This window comes from Phyllostomus hastatus, unplaced genomic scaffold, assembly GCF_019186645.2.
Source record: "Phyllostomus hastatus isolate PE091 unplaced genomic scaffold, TTU_PhHast_1.1 phas_contig_551, whole genome shotgun sequence".
In the NCBI taxonomy this organism is placed as follows: Eukaryota; Metazoa; Chordata; class Mammalia; order Chiroptera; family Phyllostomidae; genus Phyllostomus; species Phyllostomus hastatus.
In genome coordinates this window covers 9,475,834-9,497,631 of record NW_025333909.1, presented here as the reverse complement: position 1 = coordinate 9,497,631, position 21,798 = coordinate 9,475,834, and the positions used below count along the sequence as shown (strand labels likewise).

The 21,798-nt window shown below is 37.6% G+C and overlaps 1 protein-coding gene across 1 annotated transcript in view; it reads right to left on the bottom strand.

The window, feature by feature from the left end:
• DACH2 (dachshund family transcription factor 2) overlaps window positions 1-21,798 on the bottom strand; it is a 420,891-nt gene that overhangs the window by 52,218 nt on the left and 346,875 nt on the right. Inside the window, exons 7-8 of the mRNA XM_045847472.1 lie at window positions 19,164-19,299; window positions 16,101-16,184 (exon numbers count right to left, since the gene is read on the bottom strand). Coding sequence (XP_045703428.1) covers window positions 16,101-16,184; window positions 19,164-19,299 — 220 coding nt within the window. The remainder of the gene's footprint in view (window positions 1-16,100; window positions 16,185-19,163; window positions 19,300-21,798) is intronic.

Below are 21,798 nucleotides of genomic sequence, written 5' to 3'. Positions count from 1 at the left end.
ATTTGACATTCTGCAAGTACTTTACACATTGAGAAACGCAAGATCAGTAGGGATCAAGTGTGAAATGCGTTTTCTGAGACTCTGATTAAGGTCTAGAATAACCTCATTTTTAAAACAAGATTTTATCTATTTTTAGAGAGGGGGGGAGGGAGGGAGAAAGAGAGAGCGAGAAACATCAATGTGCAAGAGATACATCAATCGGTAGCCTCTCGCGCATCCCCTACTGGAGACCTGGCCTGCAACCCAGGCATGTGCCCTGACTGGGAATTGAACCTACAACCTTTCAGGTAGCAGCAGGTCAGTGCTCAATCCACTGAGCCACACTAGCCATGGCTAGAATAACCTCATTTTAAATAATAATTCACATATAAAAGACAGGGAAAGGAGAGAAGAAAGTAAACACTTAATGATTCAGTTCAAATACCATGCATGAGTTATGGTGTTGCTGTGATTTTATCCTGGAATTATTCTTACTGTCCCATGCTCGGCTGCTGACAATGCGCTCTCTTATAATTGATATCTAACATGTGCACAGTGAAAAGTCCTTTGACTTATATTATTTCATTTAAACCTCTTAACAAGCCATACAGTGACGTATTACTCCCATTTTACCAAGGAGGTGACCGAAGTTGAGAAATATTAAGTGATTTATGCAACATCATATATCTGACAAATGAAGAGAGTGAGACTAGAACCCAGGCCTTCTAATTCTAAGTTCTGAATTATTTTTCCTATGATATGCTGTTTCATATCTTTCCCTTGTCATAGTAATTATGAAACTGCAAGACCATGCTCCTTAATGGAAGTAACACCTAAGCTTAATGATTTGGTAGTGTCGTGATGTACTAGGAGTGACCAAGAAATAGTGGATAACAATACGTCCCGTGACCTGGGCATGAAACCTAGTTGTTTTTCCATCAAATTTATTCGGGTGACATCGGTTAGTAAAAGTACATGTTTTCAGGTGTACAATTCTGAAACATTTTCTGTGTATGGCATTGTGTGTCTGCCACCCAAAGGCAAGTCTCCTGTCACCGTAAATTGGACCCCCTTTACCACCCCACGCCCCCTCCCTCTGATAACCACCATACTCTTGTCTGTCTCTAGGAGTTTTTGCATGTTTGCTGGTCTCGTTTGTTCATCCATTGCTTTCAGCTTTGTATCGCACATATGAGGGAAATCGTATGCTTCTTGACTTTTTCCGTCTGACTTATTCCTCTTTGCACGATGTTCTCAAGGTCTATGTTGTTGCAAATGGCAGTACTTCATCTTTTCTTATGGCTGAGTAGTGTTCCATGGCGTACATGCACCACTCTTCTTTATCCATCATCCATGAAAGGAATCTTTGGTTGTCTTCATGTCTTGGCCACCGTAAATAATGCTGCAACGAAAACTGGTTCTTCTTCTGTGTGACTTTGGGTAAGAAATTTTTCCTCGAGCCCCAGCTGGCATAGCTCAGTGGATTGAGCACAGGCTGCGAACCAAAGCATCGCAGGTTCGATTCCCAGTCAGGGCACATGCCTGGGTTGCAGGCCACGGCCCCCAGCAACTGCACATTGATGTCTCTCTCTCTCTCTCTCTCTCTCTCTCTCTCTCTATCTCCCTCAATTCCCTCTCTAAAAATAAAGAAATAAAATCCTTAAAAAATAATAAAAAGAAATTTTTCCTCTCTGGGCCTCAGTTTTCTCCTATATAAATGACAGATGTAGTGTGAGGGTTCAATGAGATAGTCCATGCAAAGCCCTTAGAACAATGCCTGGCACATAGTAAGCTCTTAATGAACATTATCTCCTTTGATGACCGCATTGTGGAAAGCAAAGGGCATTTGCTGACACTCAACAGTTATTCTGTGTTTGTGGCGGGGGCCTCAGATTTTTCCGGATTGATGACACTCTGATAAATAAGTGCTGGAATTTACTAAAGCTGATCCAAGTCAGGGAGAACGGTAAGTTTCATGCATAAAGCAATGATCTGTGCCCATCATATTACATGTTGCCTTTAGCTAAATGCAAATAGCCCATCCTTGTAAAAGCCTATCATTTATAAAGTGTTTGCAAGTTTGTGAAACATCTGTAACAGGCATCATAATAGCAAAAAAAAATCACAATTTGGAACTACAAAAATCAGGAATAAAATTTCAAATAAATTGAAAAGGAGGTCTTTGTGGACATCAACACTTTTGGATGATTTAAAATCTGTTTTACAAATGGAGGCAGGGATTTTTTTTATATGTATATAAAACATTTTCAATAAGTTGAGTGTAACAAACAAAAAGATAGTCTCTTCAAATTACTTTTAGCAAAATTATTTCCATAGCAAATATCAGTATCTATCACTTTTGAATACAGACCAGGGACTAGGAGTGGTAATATACCAATCTTGGCACATGATATAGAGAGTGTTAATCTCCCCCTTTTCAAAACCAGTTTTGCATCAACTTTCCAAATTCGTCAAGTTCATATCTCAATTCCCAAGCAGTGTTAATCATATTTTTCAGAAATAATTATACACTATTTAAAAATTTTTTCCCTAGAGCTGATTTTGTAGGAGAAAAGAAAACATTAATTGCTACCAGATGCTGTTACTTCTTACCTGTGCGTGTAACACCAAAATGGACTCGAGAGACTGAGAAAATAAAACATAGCCACTTCATTTTTGCATTTTCTATCCCCTTATCTTGCAGTTACACTCACATTGTGGTATCATTTGTCTTGGTTTATAAGATGTCCAATCTAATGTTAAAAAGTGGTTGTTCCCTTTTACCATATTTTGGGAACTTAAACTCTTTGTGTGTGTGTGTGTGTGTGTGTGGTAGGCAGTATAATGCCCCTATTCCAGAGAAGACAGATTCGAACCCCTGAGACCTGTGAGTACGTTACCTTACATGGCAAAAGACATGTGGTGGATGTGATTAAGTTTAAGGACATGAGATCAGGAAACTGGGCTGGATTTTTAGGATGGGCCCACTGTAAGCCGGCGTCGTGAAACTGGAAGGTGGAAGAGTGGGTCAGAGAGATGCAATACAAGGTCTTAATCCACTGTAGTTGCATCACTGAGGCTTTGAGGATGGAGAGAGGGGTTCGTGAGCCCAGGAACGTCGTAGTTGGGCTCCAGAGACTAGAGACCGCCCTCAGAGCAGAGCCAGTGAGAACACAGGTTCTTTAGTTCTGCAACCATGTGGAACTGAATTCTGCCAGCAATTTGAAAGATCAGGATACAAATTCTCCCCTAGAGCCCACAGAAAGGAAAGCAGACTGCTAGTAGCCCTTTGATTTGAGTCTGGTGAGGCAGATACCACACGTCTGACCAACAGAAATGTAAGATGATCAATTGTATTGTTTTAAGCCACTGAGTTTGAGGCAACTGCTTATGGTAGCAATAGAAAACAAATACACTTTTTATAATAAATTACTTTTATATAGAGGCTAATACCGTATTTTTGGACTATAAGACACACGTGGGTTTTAGAGGAGGAAAACAGACAAAAAAAATTTTAAGCAAAAAATGTGGTAAAACATTTAATAACATAAATAGTATAATATCTCACCAATGTAAATGTAAACAGAACTCAACGGCAGCATTAACAACCATTATTCCTCCCAAATTGGAGGGGGGAGAAGGTGCATCTTATAGTCCAAAAAAATATGGTATTTAAAGATTTTGTTTTAATTTTCCCTGAAAATATGAATAAATATGCATAAAACTTGGACCTCATAAGACTAATTCCTGTTATTTGTGACTATCAAAAATTCAGTCATCTAAAAAAATGCAGCCATTCTCATTTGTTGTGTGCTTCACTGAAGAAAATAAAACACATAATTGTCTGAGGAGATCAATTAAAATATACGAAACAACAGATTTTTAAAACCAAGTACAAATCTAATTCATAGACCTAAATATACAGGTTTCCCTTTTTTTCCGAAATTCGAATTGCAGTTACATATTTGCAAAGGCAATTTTAGCTAAGTGTTTTGAGACAGCTACGATAGTTGTCCATGGTTTCACATTCTGTGGTTTTGGTTACTCTTGGTCCATCTCAGTCTGAAAACATTAAATATAAGATCCCAGCAAAAAACAAGTCCTACGTTTTAAACGGTGTGCGATTTTGAGTAGCATGATGAAATCTCACATGGTCTTGCTCTAGAACATGACTCATCCCTTTGTGCACTGCGTCCACATTGCACTTGCGTTGCATTGTGCCCAGGAGTCACTTAGTAGCCAGGTAAGTTATCAGATCGACTGTCACTGCATCTCAGTGTTTGTGTGCAGCTAAACCTTATTATACTCAGTAACAGCCCCAAAGCACAAGAGTAATGATACTGGCTATTCACATATGCCAAAGAGAAGCTGTAAACTGCTTCCCTTAAGTTGAAAAAGTAAGAGTTCTCAGCTTAAGGAAAGAATAACCATTGTGTGTTGAGGTTGCTAAGTTATACAATGAGAACCAATCATCTATCCAAAAATTTGTTTAATTTGTAAAATAAACTTCATAGGTACCTATGGGGGAAAATCAGTAAATCTAGGGTACAACTAGCACCACCTGCAGTCTCAGAAATCCAGCAGCCATTTTGGAATACGCCCCCCTTGGATAAGGGGGGGCCACAGCACACTGACAAGATATTGGGGATAGTCAGTTGTGCAGACGAAACTCACATGGAAGATGGTAAGGAGACCTTAATAGGTATGAGCCTGTTTGTGTGGTGGTTTTAAGGCTTAAAAATCAGATTTTAATGGTTTGTTTTACTAGTAACTATGAAAGCAGCCACTATGGAAAAGAGTATGGAGCCTCCTCCAAAAAATTAAAAATAGAGTTACCATATGACCCAGCCATCCTCTTCTGGGTATCTACCCAGAAAATGTGAAAACTTTAATTCACAAGACATATACACCCCTATGTTGATTGCAGCACTATTCACAGAGGCCAAGTCGTGGAAAGAACTGGAATGTCTTTTGATAGATGATTAGACAAAGATGTGATCCATAGATACTGTCGAGTACTACTCAGACATAAGAAAAGATGAAATACTGCCATTTGCAACAACATGCATGGATCTTGAGGATACCATGCTAAGTAAAATAAATCAGACAGAAAAAGCTAAGAACCATATGGTTTCACTCACATGTGGGATATAACGTTGAAGGCAACAAAGGAACAAACAAATAAAAACTCACAGGCACAGACACCGGTCTGGTGGTTGCCGGGGGGGGAGGAGTGGGACAGTAAAAGACAAGGGGTCAAATACACAGCGATGAAGAGAGATTTGACTTTGGGTGGTGGGCGCACAGTGCAACACACAGATGACGTATCATAGAATTGTACACTGGAAACCTATGTAATCTTGTTAACCGATGCCACCCCAATACATTGAATAAAAAAGTAAATAAATTAAAAAATAAAAGAATCTAATAATAATTAGGAAATTCTATCTTTATGGGTTATATTCACTTTTTTACAGATTTTATTTATTTAATTTTTAGAGAGAGGGGAAAGGAAGGAGAGAGGGAGAGAAACATCAGTGTGTGGCTGCCTCTCGCATGCCCCCTACTGAGGACCTGGCCCACAACCCAGGCATGTGCTCTGACTGGGAATCGAACCAGTGACCCTTTGGTTTGCAGGCTGATACTCAATCCACTGAGCCACGCCAGCCAGGGCTAACACTTTTATTTTTAAAACAAAAGACTAATACTACTCCACATATAAATAATTCTACGTTGACGATGTAAAAGTAGTCTCCTATTACTCAATATAAAATGATTTACAGACCAACCCTTAGAGAACACATATTATTCCCGTTTCACAGATAAGGAAACTAAGCTTTAGAGAGAATAATTTGTCCAATGTGCTATTGATTAGTTCCTTAAATAAGTTATTCTACATTATCAAGGGCCAATTATATACTAGATATAATAAGTCGTATGTGGGAAAGCCGTGACAAGGACTTAGAACTCTTCAATCTAAATACAATTCCCACTAGACTAGTTTGCTTCTGATATCATTTTTCACGTGAGAGTTTGCCATCTTAACAAACTGTGCCTTCCTTACTCTGAATCAGCAACATGCAGAAAGATGTGTCGTCCTTTTAAACATTCTAGAGCGTAGAAAACCCTCAATTTTCCCAATTATCTGGGGGCTGTCTTCCCAATTCCAGGGAACAGCAAAGCAACTTATGAACGGAAGGCCCCCCAGAAAGAATAGGAAAGGGTAACAATAAATTCCGCTTTTTCTCATTTCCACACCCACCAAGTAGCCAAAGATTCATGAGGATTTGTAAAAAATATTTATTTGCAAAGAGCTGTTTGTAAATACTAATTTCGAGATATAAAGTCTTTAGGTTGTTATTTTTCCCACTGATCTCAGTGATGGCATCAGGCGACAGGTGCTGGCGGGAGCTTTTGCGGCGCGTGCGTGAAGTGACATAGTCATTTCTCACTTTTCACGCATTTGCGGTTAAATGACAGTTTAAATACATGATAGTTGGAAACGTTTCTTTGTTCATCTGTTTTTACCCTTAAAAAGTATGTGTTTTTTTCTTTTTTTAAAAGATTTTATTTATTTCTTTTTAGAGAGGGAAGGGAGGGAGAAAGTGAGAGAGAGAGAGAAACATCAATGTGCGGTTGCTGGGGGTCATGGCCTGCAACCCAGGCATGTACTCCAACTGGGAATCGAACCTGGGACACTTTGGTTTGCAGCCTGCACTCAATCCACTGAGCTACGCCAGCCAGGGCAAAAAGTATGTGTGGGGGTTTTTTTAAAGCCTTTAAAGTAATTATGTTTACTTCCCTTCCATTTAAAAATCTTTGAATTTGGAATGCCTTAGACATTATGACCGTGTCAAGAGATGAAAGCATCTTACATTTATCTTTTAATATGTATTCCCTTTCTTTTGCTTAGAAGGCAGGATATTAGATAAATGGATGGAGATAGATGTAGAATGATGTCATACTTAACACAGATTTATATATGTATGTATCACAATGTATTTATATGAACATTGTTTTCTCATAACATCCTATTTAAAAAGAGTCACTTGATGTTGTCCATGTTTAAAAACTTTCAGGTTTATATTAACATTTTTTATTGAATTATCAATTGTTTTTATAAGAAGAAATGTACTCTTTCTGGCAGGAAACTGGTGCTAAAATTCTGTTTAGGCCCAAAGAGCACAAGAAGTACACAAATTAATGTTTTCAACGTGGCGTGCAAGTTTAATCAAAGTTTTCTGTTAGAAATTAAAAGTAGTTAAAATCAAAATTGGCGATTTAGCTTCTATTCAATGAATGGTTCTTAATTTCTATGTATTTTTCAGAATAACGATTCACTTTTCATATACATTTTCCATTTTGCATATCTTTCCATATTGTCTATTTTGTCAAGATTTCAACACATAAATCCAATGGAATAGATGCCTAACATGTGTTCTGTATTTGTAGAAGTATTGTGTACCTGAAACCCATATAATGTTATTAACCAATATCACCCAAGAAATTCAATAAAATTTCAAAAATTTCAAAAAATTTACATGAGGACTTGTATAATATAGGTATCCAAAGAAATACATGTAGAATAAGTAAATAAAAACTTTGAAAATATTTATTATTAGAAGATTGAACCTATAAATTGAATGTCTGAATTTTAAAAGCACAATAATTCTATGTTTATAGTAATTTAATATGTATGCTTCTTATCTCAACAATGAAATTCTAAACAACCAGGAAAACTAAATTAAAATAAATAGAAGTATATTAATTGACTATTTGATTTGCCACTAGACTTCTAAGTAAATTGTTTTGGATCAGAATATAATAGTTTTCTATATGCTAACTGCAGATTTTATCCTTGCTTAACAAATATTGCTAGATCGATGCGTAACATTGAAAAAGAAGCCCTGGCTGGTGTAGCTCAGTGGATTGAGCTCAGCCTGCAAACCAAAATGTCGCAGGTTCGATTCCCAGTCAGAGCACATGCCTGAGATGCAGGCCATCACCCCCAGCAACTGCACATTGATGTTTCTCTCTCTCTCTTTCTCCCTCCCTTCCTTCTCTAAAAATAAATAAATAAAATCTTAAAAAAACATTGAAAAAGAAAATGGAGTAAACTGTATTTTTTTAAAAGTGCTATGTTTTATAATAAAGAATCTACTAAATCTAGATTCTAGATTCTAATAAAGAATCTAGTAAATCAGTCTATTTTTTCCATTTGCATTCAAATGACTATATTGTTGATTAGCTTAAGATGGAATACTGACTATGAAATCTAAAAATACTACTATCAAAAAAATTTAAAAAATTAAAATACTACTCTCATATTATCATAATAAATTAGACCAGAGGTTTATAAGTACGACTGATTCCACTAATGTAGAGTTAGTAATAACAAGTTAGTTTATCTCATTTGAGTTCTCACATTTTAATTCAATACAATGACAAATGCTGTTTTTAGAATTTAGCTCCCTTAAAAAGGCAAGCATACATACTCAGGAACAGTTCACTCATTATTTAACAAAGGCTCTTGGTTAAGTACACAGAAATACCTTCTGCCTATATCCAGTTTGTTTTGTATGTTATTACCAGTTTTTAAGCTGTTGGTCTAAATAAAGATGATTAAAAATTATAACAAATCTTGACATCAGGTGCAAATAATTTTTAAAACATTAAACCCTGTCATATTAATCAAAACAGGTCAGATAGTGCCAAAAGTATTGCTGAGAATCCTGACAGAATTTGATACAAAGGGGAAAAAGACCCAAAAAGCCGTTTCTAAAAGTCATAAACTACTTGTTTGATCTGTCCCGTGTGAGATTGTCAAATTATTCCCAGAAGTTGTCTTCCTGGTAACCACCCATTACAAACAGTACCAGACTATGTTCTAACACAAATCTCAGGTATGGTAATAGAAACTGAGATCAAATTAAAGTTATTTCAAAAGTCCTTGTCATTTTCATTTACAATGTTAAATTACTTATATTAAAGGCTTTATTTTGCCGCTATCTTACAAAATGGGAAAAGCAAGCTTTAATCTGGAGATACAAGATTAATAGATATAAAGATATATTTTTACCAGCAAAAACATCATTGAGGACAAATATAAAAGCATGCCTTGAACTATTTATCTGCAAAAATGACATGGAAAAAGTATCTAGCTCGCAGGTCAAAATCATCCAAAATAAACAATAGGCCAAACATTTGCAGGTGCTGTAAAATAACATTGTGTTTTAAAATCTTGAAGTGAATCTTGGTTTCTTAGCTCCTTGTTTGTGACTTGTTCACCCCATGTGGATGCTTTCAGTTTAATTGTCAGAAAACTTCTGAAAAATTAACCCCGATATTACATTTGTCAATTGCTGTTTCAGGTGCTATGCACCTGTTTTATCTATGCTCCTTTCATTCTTATAAAAATTAATTCTCCTTCATCAAAGGGATAACTCAAATTGTACAAAATATACTTGACCACTAATGAAATCTTTTAGATAATCATGAAGGCAGAGAACACTTCCAGCTTCCCAACGCATCCTATGATGCCGTAATGCCCTGATGCCAAAACCAGAAAAAGACATGACAAGAAAAGAAAAAAACTATGCAACAATATCAATTATGAATATATATGCAAAAATGCTCAACAAAATATAAGCAATCAAAATTCAGCTACCATAAAAATGATTATATACGTGATCAAGAGTGTTTTATCAAAGAAACAAAAGACCAATTCAACATATCAAAAACAATAAGATTATCTTTTTGTCAAGTGACATAATCTGATACGTAGAAACCCTCAAAACTCTACATCAATTCTATTGGAACTAATAAACAAATTCGTTAAAATTGTAGGATACAAAAAATAAGTTGTGTTTCTACATACTAATAAAGAACTAGCACAGAAGTTAAGAAAAGAATCCCAACTATAATTGCAGTAAAAAGAACAAAATATCTAGAAATAAATTTAACCAATGTAAAAGATTTTTATACTGAAACTACAAAATATTTTTTAAAGATTTTATTTATTTATTTTTAGAGGGAGGGGAAGAGAGGAAGGAAGAGAGGGAGAGAAACATCAATGTGTGGTTGCCTCTCACATGGCCCCCACTGGGGACCTGGCCTGCAACCCAGACCTGTGCCCTGACCAGGAATCAAACCAGTGACCCTTTGCTTCGCAGGCCGGCACTCTGTCCACTGAGCTACACCAGCCAGGGTTGAAACTACAAAATATCGATGAAAAGAATTTAAAAGGAAATTAAAAATATTTATGAAAGGCAGCTCATGTTCATTAAGGAGAAGACTTGACATAGAGAAACTGTCCATATTTCCCAAAGCCATCTACAAATTCAATGCAAATCCTTATCACTAGCCATCAGAGAGATGCACATTAAAACCACAATGAGATATCACTTCACACTTGTCAGAATGGCCATCATAACAAATCAACAAACAACAGGTGCTAGACAGGATGTGGAGAAAAGGGGACCCTAGTGCACTGTGGGTGGGACTGCAGACTGGGGCAGCCACTGTGGAAAACAGTATGGAAGTTCCTCAGAAAATTAAAAATGGAACTGCCTTTTGACCTGGCAGTTTCACTGCTGGGATTATACCTTAAGAACCCTGAAACACCAATCCAGAAGAAGCTATGCACCCCAATGTTCATAGCAGCACAATTTACAATAGCCAAGAGCTGGAAGCAACCTAAGTGCCCATCAGTCAATAAATGGATCAAAAAACTGTGGTCCATGTACACAATGGAATACTACACAGCAGAAAGAAAGAGTTCCTACCCTTTGCAACAGCATGGATGGAACTGGAGAGCATTATGCTGGGTGAAATAAGCCAGGTGATAAAAGAGAAATACCATATGATCTCACCTATAACTGGAACCTAATCAACAAAACAAACAAGCAAGCAAAACACAACCAGAGACACTGAAATAGAGAACAAACTGACAGTGACCAGAGGGGAGGGGTGAGGGTGATTTCGGGGGAAAGGGGGGAGGGTTGTCCAGGAACATGTATAAAGGACACATGGACAAAGCCAAATGGGGGAAGGATTGAGGGTGGGAGGTGCGGGTGTGTAGGGTGGGGGAAATTAGTGGCAGGAAAATGGAGACAACTGTACTTGAACAACAATAAAAAAATCCAAAAAAAAAGAGAGAGAGAGAGAAAATTGACCAAAGAGAATATATAGGGATTCAGTATCATTGGCCGTTAAAGAAATGGAAATGAAAAGCGCAATGATATATCACTACACACACCCATGAGAACAGCTAAATTTAAAAAAAAATCCAAAATCCTGACAAAGATGTGGACAACTCAAGCCATTTATATATTGCCGAGAGGAATATCAAAAGAGTGCAGCCACTTTGGGCAATAGTACGGCAGTTTGTTATTAAAACTATACGTACACTTACTATATGACCCAGCAATGATAATTGTGGGCATACGTCCCAGAGTCATGAGATGTTACACCTACATGAAAACCTGTACACAGCTGTGGCCAATGTGGCTCAGTGGGTTGGGTGTTGTCCCGCAGACGGAAAGGTTGACAGTTTGATTCTTGGTCAAGGCATGTGGCAGGGTTGTGGGTTCAGGTCCAGTACACAGTTGGGGCGCATGACTCTTCCCCCAAGAGTCAACTGATCTCGATATTTCTCACTTCCATGTTTCTTTACTCTCTGTCTCCCTCCCTCCCCCTCTATCTATAATCAATGAAAGAAAAAAATGAAACCTAAATCCTGAACATAAATGTCCACATAAGCTTTACATGATATTCCTACAATGGATACATACATACCATGGAGTACTACTCGGCAAGAAAACAGAATAAAAAAACAATTATGAACGCAAGCAAGAATTCAGATAAATATCAAGGGGATTATGCTGTGTGAAAATGCAATCTCAAAAATGCACCTGCTGAAATTCTTAGGATGACAGAATTAAAGAAATGGAAAACAGAATAGTGGTTGTCAGAAGTTAGGAATTAAGGCGGGGAGGGGGTGGTAAATGCATAGCATTCCCTTCAGAGGGAGGGAAGAGTCCTACATCTTTTCATTGGGGTGTAACTGAGAGACACTCCATGGGTTTCAGGTGTACAACATGCTGATTCAACATTTATACACACTACAAAGTGATGGCTACAATAAAACCACAATCTGTCACCACGCAGTGCTAATTATTTTTCTGTCATGAGATCCTTTAAAATTTACTTAGCAACTTTCAAATCTGCAATGTAGTACCATTGACCAGAGTCCCCATGCTGTGTATGACACCACCGTGATGTATTCCTTTCATATCCAAAAGTTTGTACCTCTTCACCCACTTCACCCACCCCAACCCTTTCTCTCTTGGCAACCACCCATCTGCTCTCTGTGCCTATCAGTTTTATTTGATTAGGTCTGTTTGATTATTCATTTATCTATTGATCTACTTACAGATTCCACGTGTAGGTGAAATCACACAGTGTTTGTCTTTCTCTGACTCATTTCACTTTGTATAATGTCCTCAACGTCCATCCATGTTGTGGGAAATGGCAACGTTGTATTCTTTGTATGGCTGAGTGGTATCGCATTCAATATATACATATTTCCCATCTTCTTTATCCATTCATCTATCGATGACCACCTAGGTCTTTTCCATATCTTGCCAATTGTAAATAACGGTGGACTGAACACAGGAGTGCACCTATCTTTTCAATTTAGTGTTTTCATTTTTCTTTGCGTAAATCCCCAGTAGTGGCATTTCTGGATCACATGGTCATTTTAAATGTTTCAATTACAGTTTACATTCAGTAGTATTCAGTATGTGTTTCCGATGTAGAGCAAAGTGATTAGAAAATCATGTCCTTTACAGAGTGGTCCTCCCCGCCCCCACCCCTCACTTCCAGTGCCCACCTGCTCGCATACATAGTTATCACAATATCATCAACTGTATCTGGCTATTCTGTAACGACCGATTTACACTGCCCAATCCCTGCACCTTTTCACCGGGCTCCTCAACCCCCTCCCCTTTGACAGCTGCAGTCTGTCTCTATCTGTGTGCATGCTTCTATTTTGTGTGTTTATTTTGTTCTTCAGATCCCACATCTAAGTGAAATCACCATTATGCATTTCAACTTCATCATAAAGTACATTTGCCATGCCGTTTGCATTTTTATTGGCCCAATACATGGCTTTGTCTTTCAAAAAATAATATTCAAAAGATACATTTTTCATTTTAAGAAGGATCAATAATCATTTCCAAGCACAAGGTCTTAAAGATATAGTGTACCCTCTAAGTTTTCTCAGGAACACACAAAGAGAGGGAAGCACCTTATAAAACACAGAATATGTATGCTATTGCAGTATCAATATGTATCCCAAACTCTCCTCTTCACTGAAACTAGCCTATGTGTATATAAATACATAAATATGATAATACTTTTACTCAAGGTGAAATATACTTTAGACTCTTTTGATCAGATGATATTAAAACTATTCAGCTTTTCACCTGTTGCCTGTGGGCTGATTTAAAATGCAATGGTTCAGCGGACTCCAGTTTTGGGCTAGATGATAAATATGTTGTTCCAGTGTTTCTAGAGCATGAAGGTTTCAGTGAACACATTCAATACCAAATGTAAAATATCAAAAGGCCTCTATTGTTGTTAATGGTTTGAGAGGCCAGAAGCTGTCCAAGAAAAAGCATCTTGCTTTGTGTCAATTTGTTTGACAAATCTGTGGAAGATAAAATCAAAGGCTTCACTCCGCATCGTCAAAATACAGCACCTGAGTCAAGCTCGAGTTTTCCAGTCAAAATTAAATAGCTATTGTCATAAGTCATTTTGGACACGGTCTAATTGCACAATACTGCCAGGAAAGCCCAGCTAATAAAGACTTGGGATAATCTGCACGTGAAAACTTAAGGCAAAATGCAAATGATCATTTGAGACGTATCACACTTTTTACAAGGCACGGTCAGAGGCAGGCTATATGAAGCACACTGTAATGATATTTCTTCATTTTTTAAACATTTCCACATAACAGCAAAGCTGGCGTTTTATAATTTCCACAGCTATAAATCACTTTAAAATCATGATGATATTCCTCAAAACAGATGTGAAAACATATGTTTGCTGCAGTTGTCTAAACTGCTTACTTGTCACACTTAATAAATGTTGAGACTCCTCCTTTAGCTGCATTCCATTTTAATAACAAAATTCTGCTTGAGGAAAATATATTTTGTCTGGCTATCACACATCTAACCGGTAGAACTTGGCATAGAAAACCTTATTTAAAAGAAAGGTTTCCCTTACAGCTGCGGTGAAGCTTAATGCGCCACTTCTACCCATTACCATCTTCAGCGCAATGCGTGACCAAGCTATTTGAAGCGAACGAAACTGTGCCATTCCACAGCAAGACATTCGGCAATGCCGGTAGACACCACTGTGTATTTTATGAAAATCAGTTCCTGTACATCTGTACAAGTGCTCCAGCTGATTTTTCATAAAACACAGCAGTATGTGCTCAGGCACGGGAGCAGCCAGGCCAGTTCTAAATGCCATTTTGACTTATGGGGGCCGCAGTTCCAAAGAAACCATATATGTGAGGTGCAGCTTTATATTTTCCTAGAAAAGCTGCTTTACTCCCAAGCTGTCCTCTAGGTGGGAAAGGGGTCTCAGGAACACACTGTTGTCAGGTGATGAATGAAGCTTCGTCTGTAACTAGAATTTCATTACCCAAGTAAGAGTCTGGCTAGTTTCACACACCGAACTTGACTTCTTCCATTCTGACCAGTCTGAAGTGAATCCTTTATATCTCAGAGCCCCAGAGGGTAAAAGTAGATTTCAAATTTAGATACAATTTTATATATATGGCATATAAAATAAAATATTCCGCATGTGGCAAGGAAACCAAACATGGATCAATGGGATTAAAATCATACAGCATTGCAAATTCTAACTAAAATGCTCAGCTTGCTTATTAGGAAGTGAGCTCAGTCTAGAGAAGAAAGAAAATTTTCTCTATTAACCTGTCAGTTCATTAAGTCTTTTATATATATAATTTATATGTATGCATAAATATATATTTATACATACCATATAAAAGATTCATATAATATCAAATATATTATATAAAATAGATGATATATAAATGTGTATAAAACACATTATATAAAATACAAAAATATTTATATAATATAAAATATATATTATATGTGAACTATATAATGTAAATATATTATATATACAATACATAATATATATTTATATGTATTACATATACTATATATTTATGTATATATATATTATTATACATATGCAATGAGCATCTTCAGTAGAGATAGAAAAAACCAGCACAGAGCGAAGTACATACAGACCATCTGATGATCAGATAGATACCATGTTAGTTTATGTTCTTTTGCTTAGAGACACTCTCTAACTCACGGTGACAGTCATAGTGCGGAACTTACAACGTGCTTACAACCATTTGATGATTGTTTAGTGTATTTTTAAAAATATTTTGAAGTATACTGATATACTTTGCCCTCATCTTTGCCTTTTAAGCAAAGTGCACTCAGCTTTCATATCAGAGTGGCATGACCTTGAAATTCACACTTTCCCTGCCGGCTTTAAACAGATATCCTTAGAAAGAGCTCTACCTCAAGTGGGTCGAAAGCCGGATCGGTGGCATATACTTGATTGGAGAACCCTGCTAAGCTGGTCTTTGAAATGTCCAAATTGGCGTAGACTTTTAAAATCACTTTTGAGGATTGAGGGGAATATCTTTCATGACAGCAACTCAGTTTTTCAAACATAACCATCCGATTGTGAGGCATTTAAAAATAGTTAACAAAGCGCATGCACAATTTAAAAGAAAGACTCAAATGTCTCAGACCGGGGTGATAAAAGGGCTTTAGAGTGATGTTTCCAACTACAGGCCCAGACAAACTTTAGCCCGATTATGGAATTTATAACATCAAATAAACAAGCTTCTGATCAATACCATTTTTTTACTAATAAAATAATTTATCTACAGTCATTATGGATCTATTCTGACTTAGGAAAATGAATGCAATATACTGGGATGTGAATTAAGTTAGTATCTGATCTTTATATGTACATCAAATAAGCAAAAATCATTTTACCTCTATTATCCCTTTGGAATTTTTTGATGGTTGGTCCATTATCCTGATCAACAATAAGTTCCTCTCTATTGCCGGACATCATAACTGTAAATAAGAGATATAACAGAGTGATTTTCTTACAAATCACTCAAGGGAAAGGCAAAAAAAGCATCAGAGAAATAGCTATTTTACTTCAATAACATCTAACATTAGCCCTGGCTAGTATGGCTCAGTAGTTGACTGCTGGCCTGTGAATCAAAGGACCACTGGTTCGATTCCCAGTCAGGGCACATGCCTGGGTTGCAGGCCAGGTTCCCAGCAGGGGGAGCTCAAAAGAGGCAACCACACATTCATTTTTCTCTCCCTCTCTTTCTCCCTCCTTTACCCTCTCTCTAAAAATAAATAAATAAAATCTGAAAAAACCCAACTAACATTAATTTTATACACTTCTTCTGAAACACAAAAATTTGTGCTTGGATAATTGTGGAATGTGATTGAGAGGCTAGTTACTGGTAGGGGAATTAGAAATGTCTTATATTCTCAAGATATTTTTAGAAAATTATATAATATGTATATAATATTTATATAATTGCCACCATAATTTCTTTAATTAATTTTAAATATATTTTAAAGAAATTAATATGTAAATTATCTTTTTCCCTCTATAATTAATAATCTATTTCCCAAAATGCTTCTGAAGAGAATTTACCACTTAAGTCCATAAATTTAAAATAATTATGCATCATGTCACTATAAAGAGTTTTTGCACATATATAGATAGTAAAATTACTAGATAAAATACAAAATTCTGCCCCCAAATTTTGTATTGAAAGCGGGAAATCATGACAATTTTCATAGTTTAGCATTTAACTTTCTGTAGTTATATTTTATTAAAACATTAAGCCCTGGCTGGCTGCTAAACTTCTTGGCGTAGCTCAATGGATTGAGCGCGGGCTGAGAACCAAAGTGTCGCAGGTTCGATTCCCAGTCAGGGCACATTCCTGGGTTGCAGGCCATGACCCCCAGCAACCGCACATTGATGTTTCTCTCTCTCTATCTCCCTCCCTTCCCTCTCTAAAAATAAATAAATAGAATCTTTAGAAAAGAAAAACATTATATAGCTCTATGTATAAAATAAGGTCAGTTTAAAAATCATCAAAACTTCTTATTCATTTCTAGACAATCTCATTATCTCCTTGGACAATTGTGCAATGTGACAGAGAGCCTAGTTACTGCCAGGGGAATTAGAAATGTCTTATATTGTCAAGCGTTTTTAGAATATTGTATTTTTAGGGAAATATTTGATTTTACTTCTAAGTGTAAGACACCATTATCTTAGATCTGAGTTACTGTCACAGCGTCCATTTCCCTATGTGCTCTGCACTGACCAGGACTCAATAACAAGTTCTCTCCCCTTCCTCTCTTCTTAGATACTCCTCCAAATAAAGTGTCTCCACAGAAGAACATGTGTTTTGCTGTCTTGATTCATCGGTGGTCGCCCAGCTGTACCCGTTTGTCTTGCTCAGACTCTCTCCTGTACGTTGCACACGATGTGTAACGAACAGGTAGTCACTGTCCACAGGACAGTAAAGCTAGAAGACCACCGTCGACCTGTCCAGGAATCAAACTTACTCATTAGGGCCATTAGTCTCCAGTTCTAGCTCAGCAGTCCTTAACTCTGGCTGCACAATAAAAGCAAAACAAAACATGCTGCCAGGCTCTGTGCCAGACCCTTAGTGTGTGCCTGGGCATCCAGATTTGTGAATGCCCCACAGCCGATGCCCAGTGGGGAGCCGGCTTTGAGACACACTGAGCTCGCTAGGACGCTAAAAGCCATAAACAATATGTAATGTTGACAGGATAAGTGAGACCTGGATGAATTTCCAGAAGAGGGAAATCATATTCACCCTTCCGCAGCACAAATTCAGAATCGAACACCTTCCCTGATCCCTCAATTCCTCCCCTCTCACAAAAACCAAAAACAAAACACAACAAAAAACCCAATAACACGACATTAGTTTGAAGAGGCTTGAAGCAATCATTATTGTGAACTGTAAAAATGTATAGTTCAAATAAAGAATGTGCCTATAGTGACACTGAAACAAGAGCAGAACTCATTTTCCCTAAAGGAAATAGATATTTAGGAAACTGGATTGCGTAGGTACAAGAGATTAACAAAGGTTTTACCCAGCTCACGTGGTTGGTAATTATATACTAAATCAGAATTCGTTGCCACTGAATGAATGCACTCAGTAATGTCTGTGTCCCGGAGTGGGATCAGACAGCAGGAGATGATCAACAATCAAGGGAAAGTCACAGAGAAAACTAGTGCTTTTACCTCACATTTCCTCAGCACTTTAAACTTCTGCAGCGGTTTTCCACATGTTATTTCATTTGACCTCACAAAAATCCGGCGTTTTTAGAAGGACAGTAATTATTTTTATATTAGGTGAAGAAACTCACGGTGCTTAAGTGACATACTGGAGATATTCTGGCTAGTTAGTGTCAGAATTATGGCTAGATTCAAGTTTCCAATATGCCACATCCCTTTAACAGTAACGCGGTATTTCTGAAATTGTGTTTATGGTGTAATATGTCTGACACAATAAAAAAACAAGTGTAGGGAAAAGCATCTCAAATGCTTGTGATCCAAAATTTGAGATTGAAACAAATCATACATTGATTCACTTTTTCAACACTCCAATGGTCAACTGCCTAAAGGACATTTGATCTTCCATCTTTAAAGGAGTCGTTGAGTATAACAAGTGTATTGTACCACACTAGCTGTTAAATACCAACATACGACACTAATAAGTACTCTACAAAAAATGCCATCACATTATTCCCCTATCCAGTGATAGCATAAATCAAGGCCCTTCCAGAGAACAAACTGCTAACATTTTAAGTTTCATTTTGTTATTCAAATTGCTTCAGCAATTAAAAAAAAAAAAGACCACTTGCAAAGGCCATGTAGACACTAAAGAGCCACCAGCTCCTCCAGCTTCGTTTCCCCCAGTCTGTTGCCCAAGGAAGGATTCCCTGATTGAGTGGCTTGAAATCCCCCGTTGCAGGGGAGATACTCACCCATCCTGTCTGAATGGGGGTCCATCTGAGAGGGAGAGCTGGACACGCTGCTGCTGGGGTGGGAGGACGTCTGGCTCCCAGGGCGATGGCTCTCCTCCAGAGACGGGGCAGGAGAAGGACTCTCCGGGATCCGCTCCTGACACAGAAGAAAACACAAAAGATTTTCCTAGTGGTCGAACCCAGAGCTTTGGACGCGCCGACCTCTTGCTTATCCTGAAAGAACGCACATCCGCAATACCTGGTGTTAAACACCTATCTGTAGACAAAAGCCTTTTTTGGGGGGGTGAAATGAATGGAATATCGTGAGGGTTAAATGAGAGAAGAAAGGAAAAGAGCTCAACGCCGTGACACATATGTGGCAGAGGCTTATGAAGAGTTAGTTTCCATTTCCTTTCCTAGAATATGCGTAAAGGACTTGCGTAAAGGTGTGTGGTGAACCTGATTGGCATTGTAAGCTTGTACACTGATAAAAAGTTCATGCCAAGATCTGTAGGGCAATCTTACTCTCTAAGTAAGAAGCACACCTCTCAAAGTGAAGTGTTTGAAAACTCTGGAATGAAAGCCACAATTACATGTTTAGTCTCTCCACACAGGCAAAAATATGGATTTAATAGAGCTGCAATCTATCAGAACTTAAGAATTTATGTTAACTTCTTTTTTTTAAATGCTTGATGTGATCTTGGTCTTCTTACATTTTTTTAAAAATATTTTATTTATTTATTTTAGGGAGGGAAGGGAGGGAGGGAGGGAGAGAGGGAGAGACACACACACACAGAGAGAGAGAGAGAGAGAAACATCAATGTGCAGTTGCTGGGGGTTATGGCCTGCAACCCAGGCATGTACCCTTGCTGGGAATCGAACCTGGGACACTTCGGTTCCCAGCCCGTGCTCAATCCACTGAGCTATGTCAGCCAGGGCTTAGAATTTATGTTAACTTCTGTCAAAAAAAATGATTTGAACACAATAATGTGTTTCCCAAACTACCACTAAGACCAATTGTCTTATTGCCGTATCAATTCCTTAGTATGTGTATTGTTTAGATTTTTTAGTTTGAAATAATGAATCTGAATAAAAATAAAATATTTTTATATATGCCTATAGTAACTGTTATGACTTTCAAGAGCTCTGTAATTATGAATATTGGTAGGAAAGTCTGAAGTTGTTCACTATGCTTATGAACCACAAATTGATGAATAAATCTGACTACCATTCAGCTAATCTGATCAATAAAAGAACCAAATTGTGGTGCTTATGCACATAAGCAATAAATGTGATTGGGAGATAGATACACTGGAATGGAGAATGTTTTTTCTAAAAATATTTAATTCACCCACCATAAATTTCTTAAATTAAATATTCTGTCCAATGATCTACAATGACATCAATATGCTAACCCTCATAACATTAAGAATTACTTTGTCAAATATGTGCTTGTACCTTTTCACATTGATTTTGCATGAGTGGCCCCAAATTTATAAATCCCCTAAAGAAAAACTGTTTGTTTAAATCAGAAGTAATAGCATGAGAGTTAAAGGTTATGATTTCATTAGTAGGAGTTAACATTTGGCATAGTCTGTCTTTGTAACAGGCAGAATAAAGGCCCCCCCGACAGACGTCCACTCTGCGTCCTAATAGCTGGAACCTGTGACTATATCACTTCACATGGCAAAGTGAACTTTTCAGATGTGATTGAGAATGTTGAGGTAGAGAAATTACACTGAGTTATCTTGAAAGCACAAAGGGGAGGTCAGAGGGAGATAGGATTATTAAGAGTGATCGTCCCTGGCTGGCATAGCTCAGTGGATGGAGCGCGGGCTGCGAACCAAAACATCGCAGGTTCGATTCCCAGTCAGGGCACATGCCTGGGTTCCAGGCCACGTCCCTAGTGGGGGTCACGTGAGAGGCAACCACACACTGATGTTTCTCTCTCTCTCTCTCTCCCGCCCTTCCCCTCTCTAAAAATAAATAAATAAAATCTTAAAAAAAGAGTGATCGGAGAGATGCAACACTGCGAGCTTTGAGGAAGGGAACCGTGGGCCAAGAAATCCGAGTGGACTCTAGAAGGCAGAAAAGGCAAGAAAACAGATTTTGCCAACACCTTGATTTTAGCTCAGCGATGCCAGTGTCAGACATCTGACCTGCAGAACTGTAAGATGATAAAAGTACATTGTTTTAAGCTGCTAAGTTGGTCGTAATTTGTTACAGAAGCAATAAAAAACCAATATAGTCATCAATGAAGAATGCTCATTTTTAAATGTCTTTATATTATTGCTTAGCATTTACCATTTGATACTTTTCATGAAACAAATAGTAGGTGTTAGGTATATTAGCTGCAGTATTATATACTAATTAAGTCTGATAGAGTTTTCGAGGTTTCAGTCACCCACGGGCAAATGCGGTCCAAAAACATCACATGGAAAATTCCAGAAATGAACAATTCATAGGTTTTAAATTGGATGCCATTCTGAGCAGTGTGATGACATGTCACTGTCTCGTCCTGTCCAGCCTGGGACTTGAATCATGCCTTTGTCCGCTGTATTCATCCCATACAGGGAGCAAAGCATACAAGGGACCTGAATCGCGCCTGTCACTCACCTACGGACGGTCAAGGTACCACGCTGTTGTGTTCAAGAAA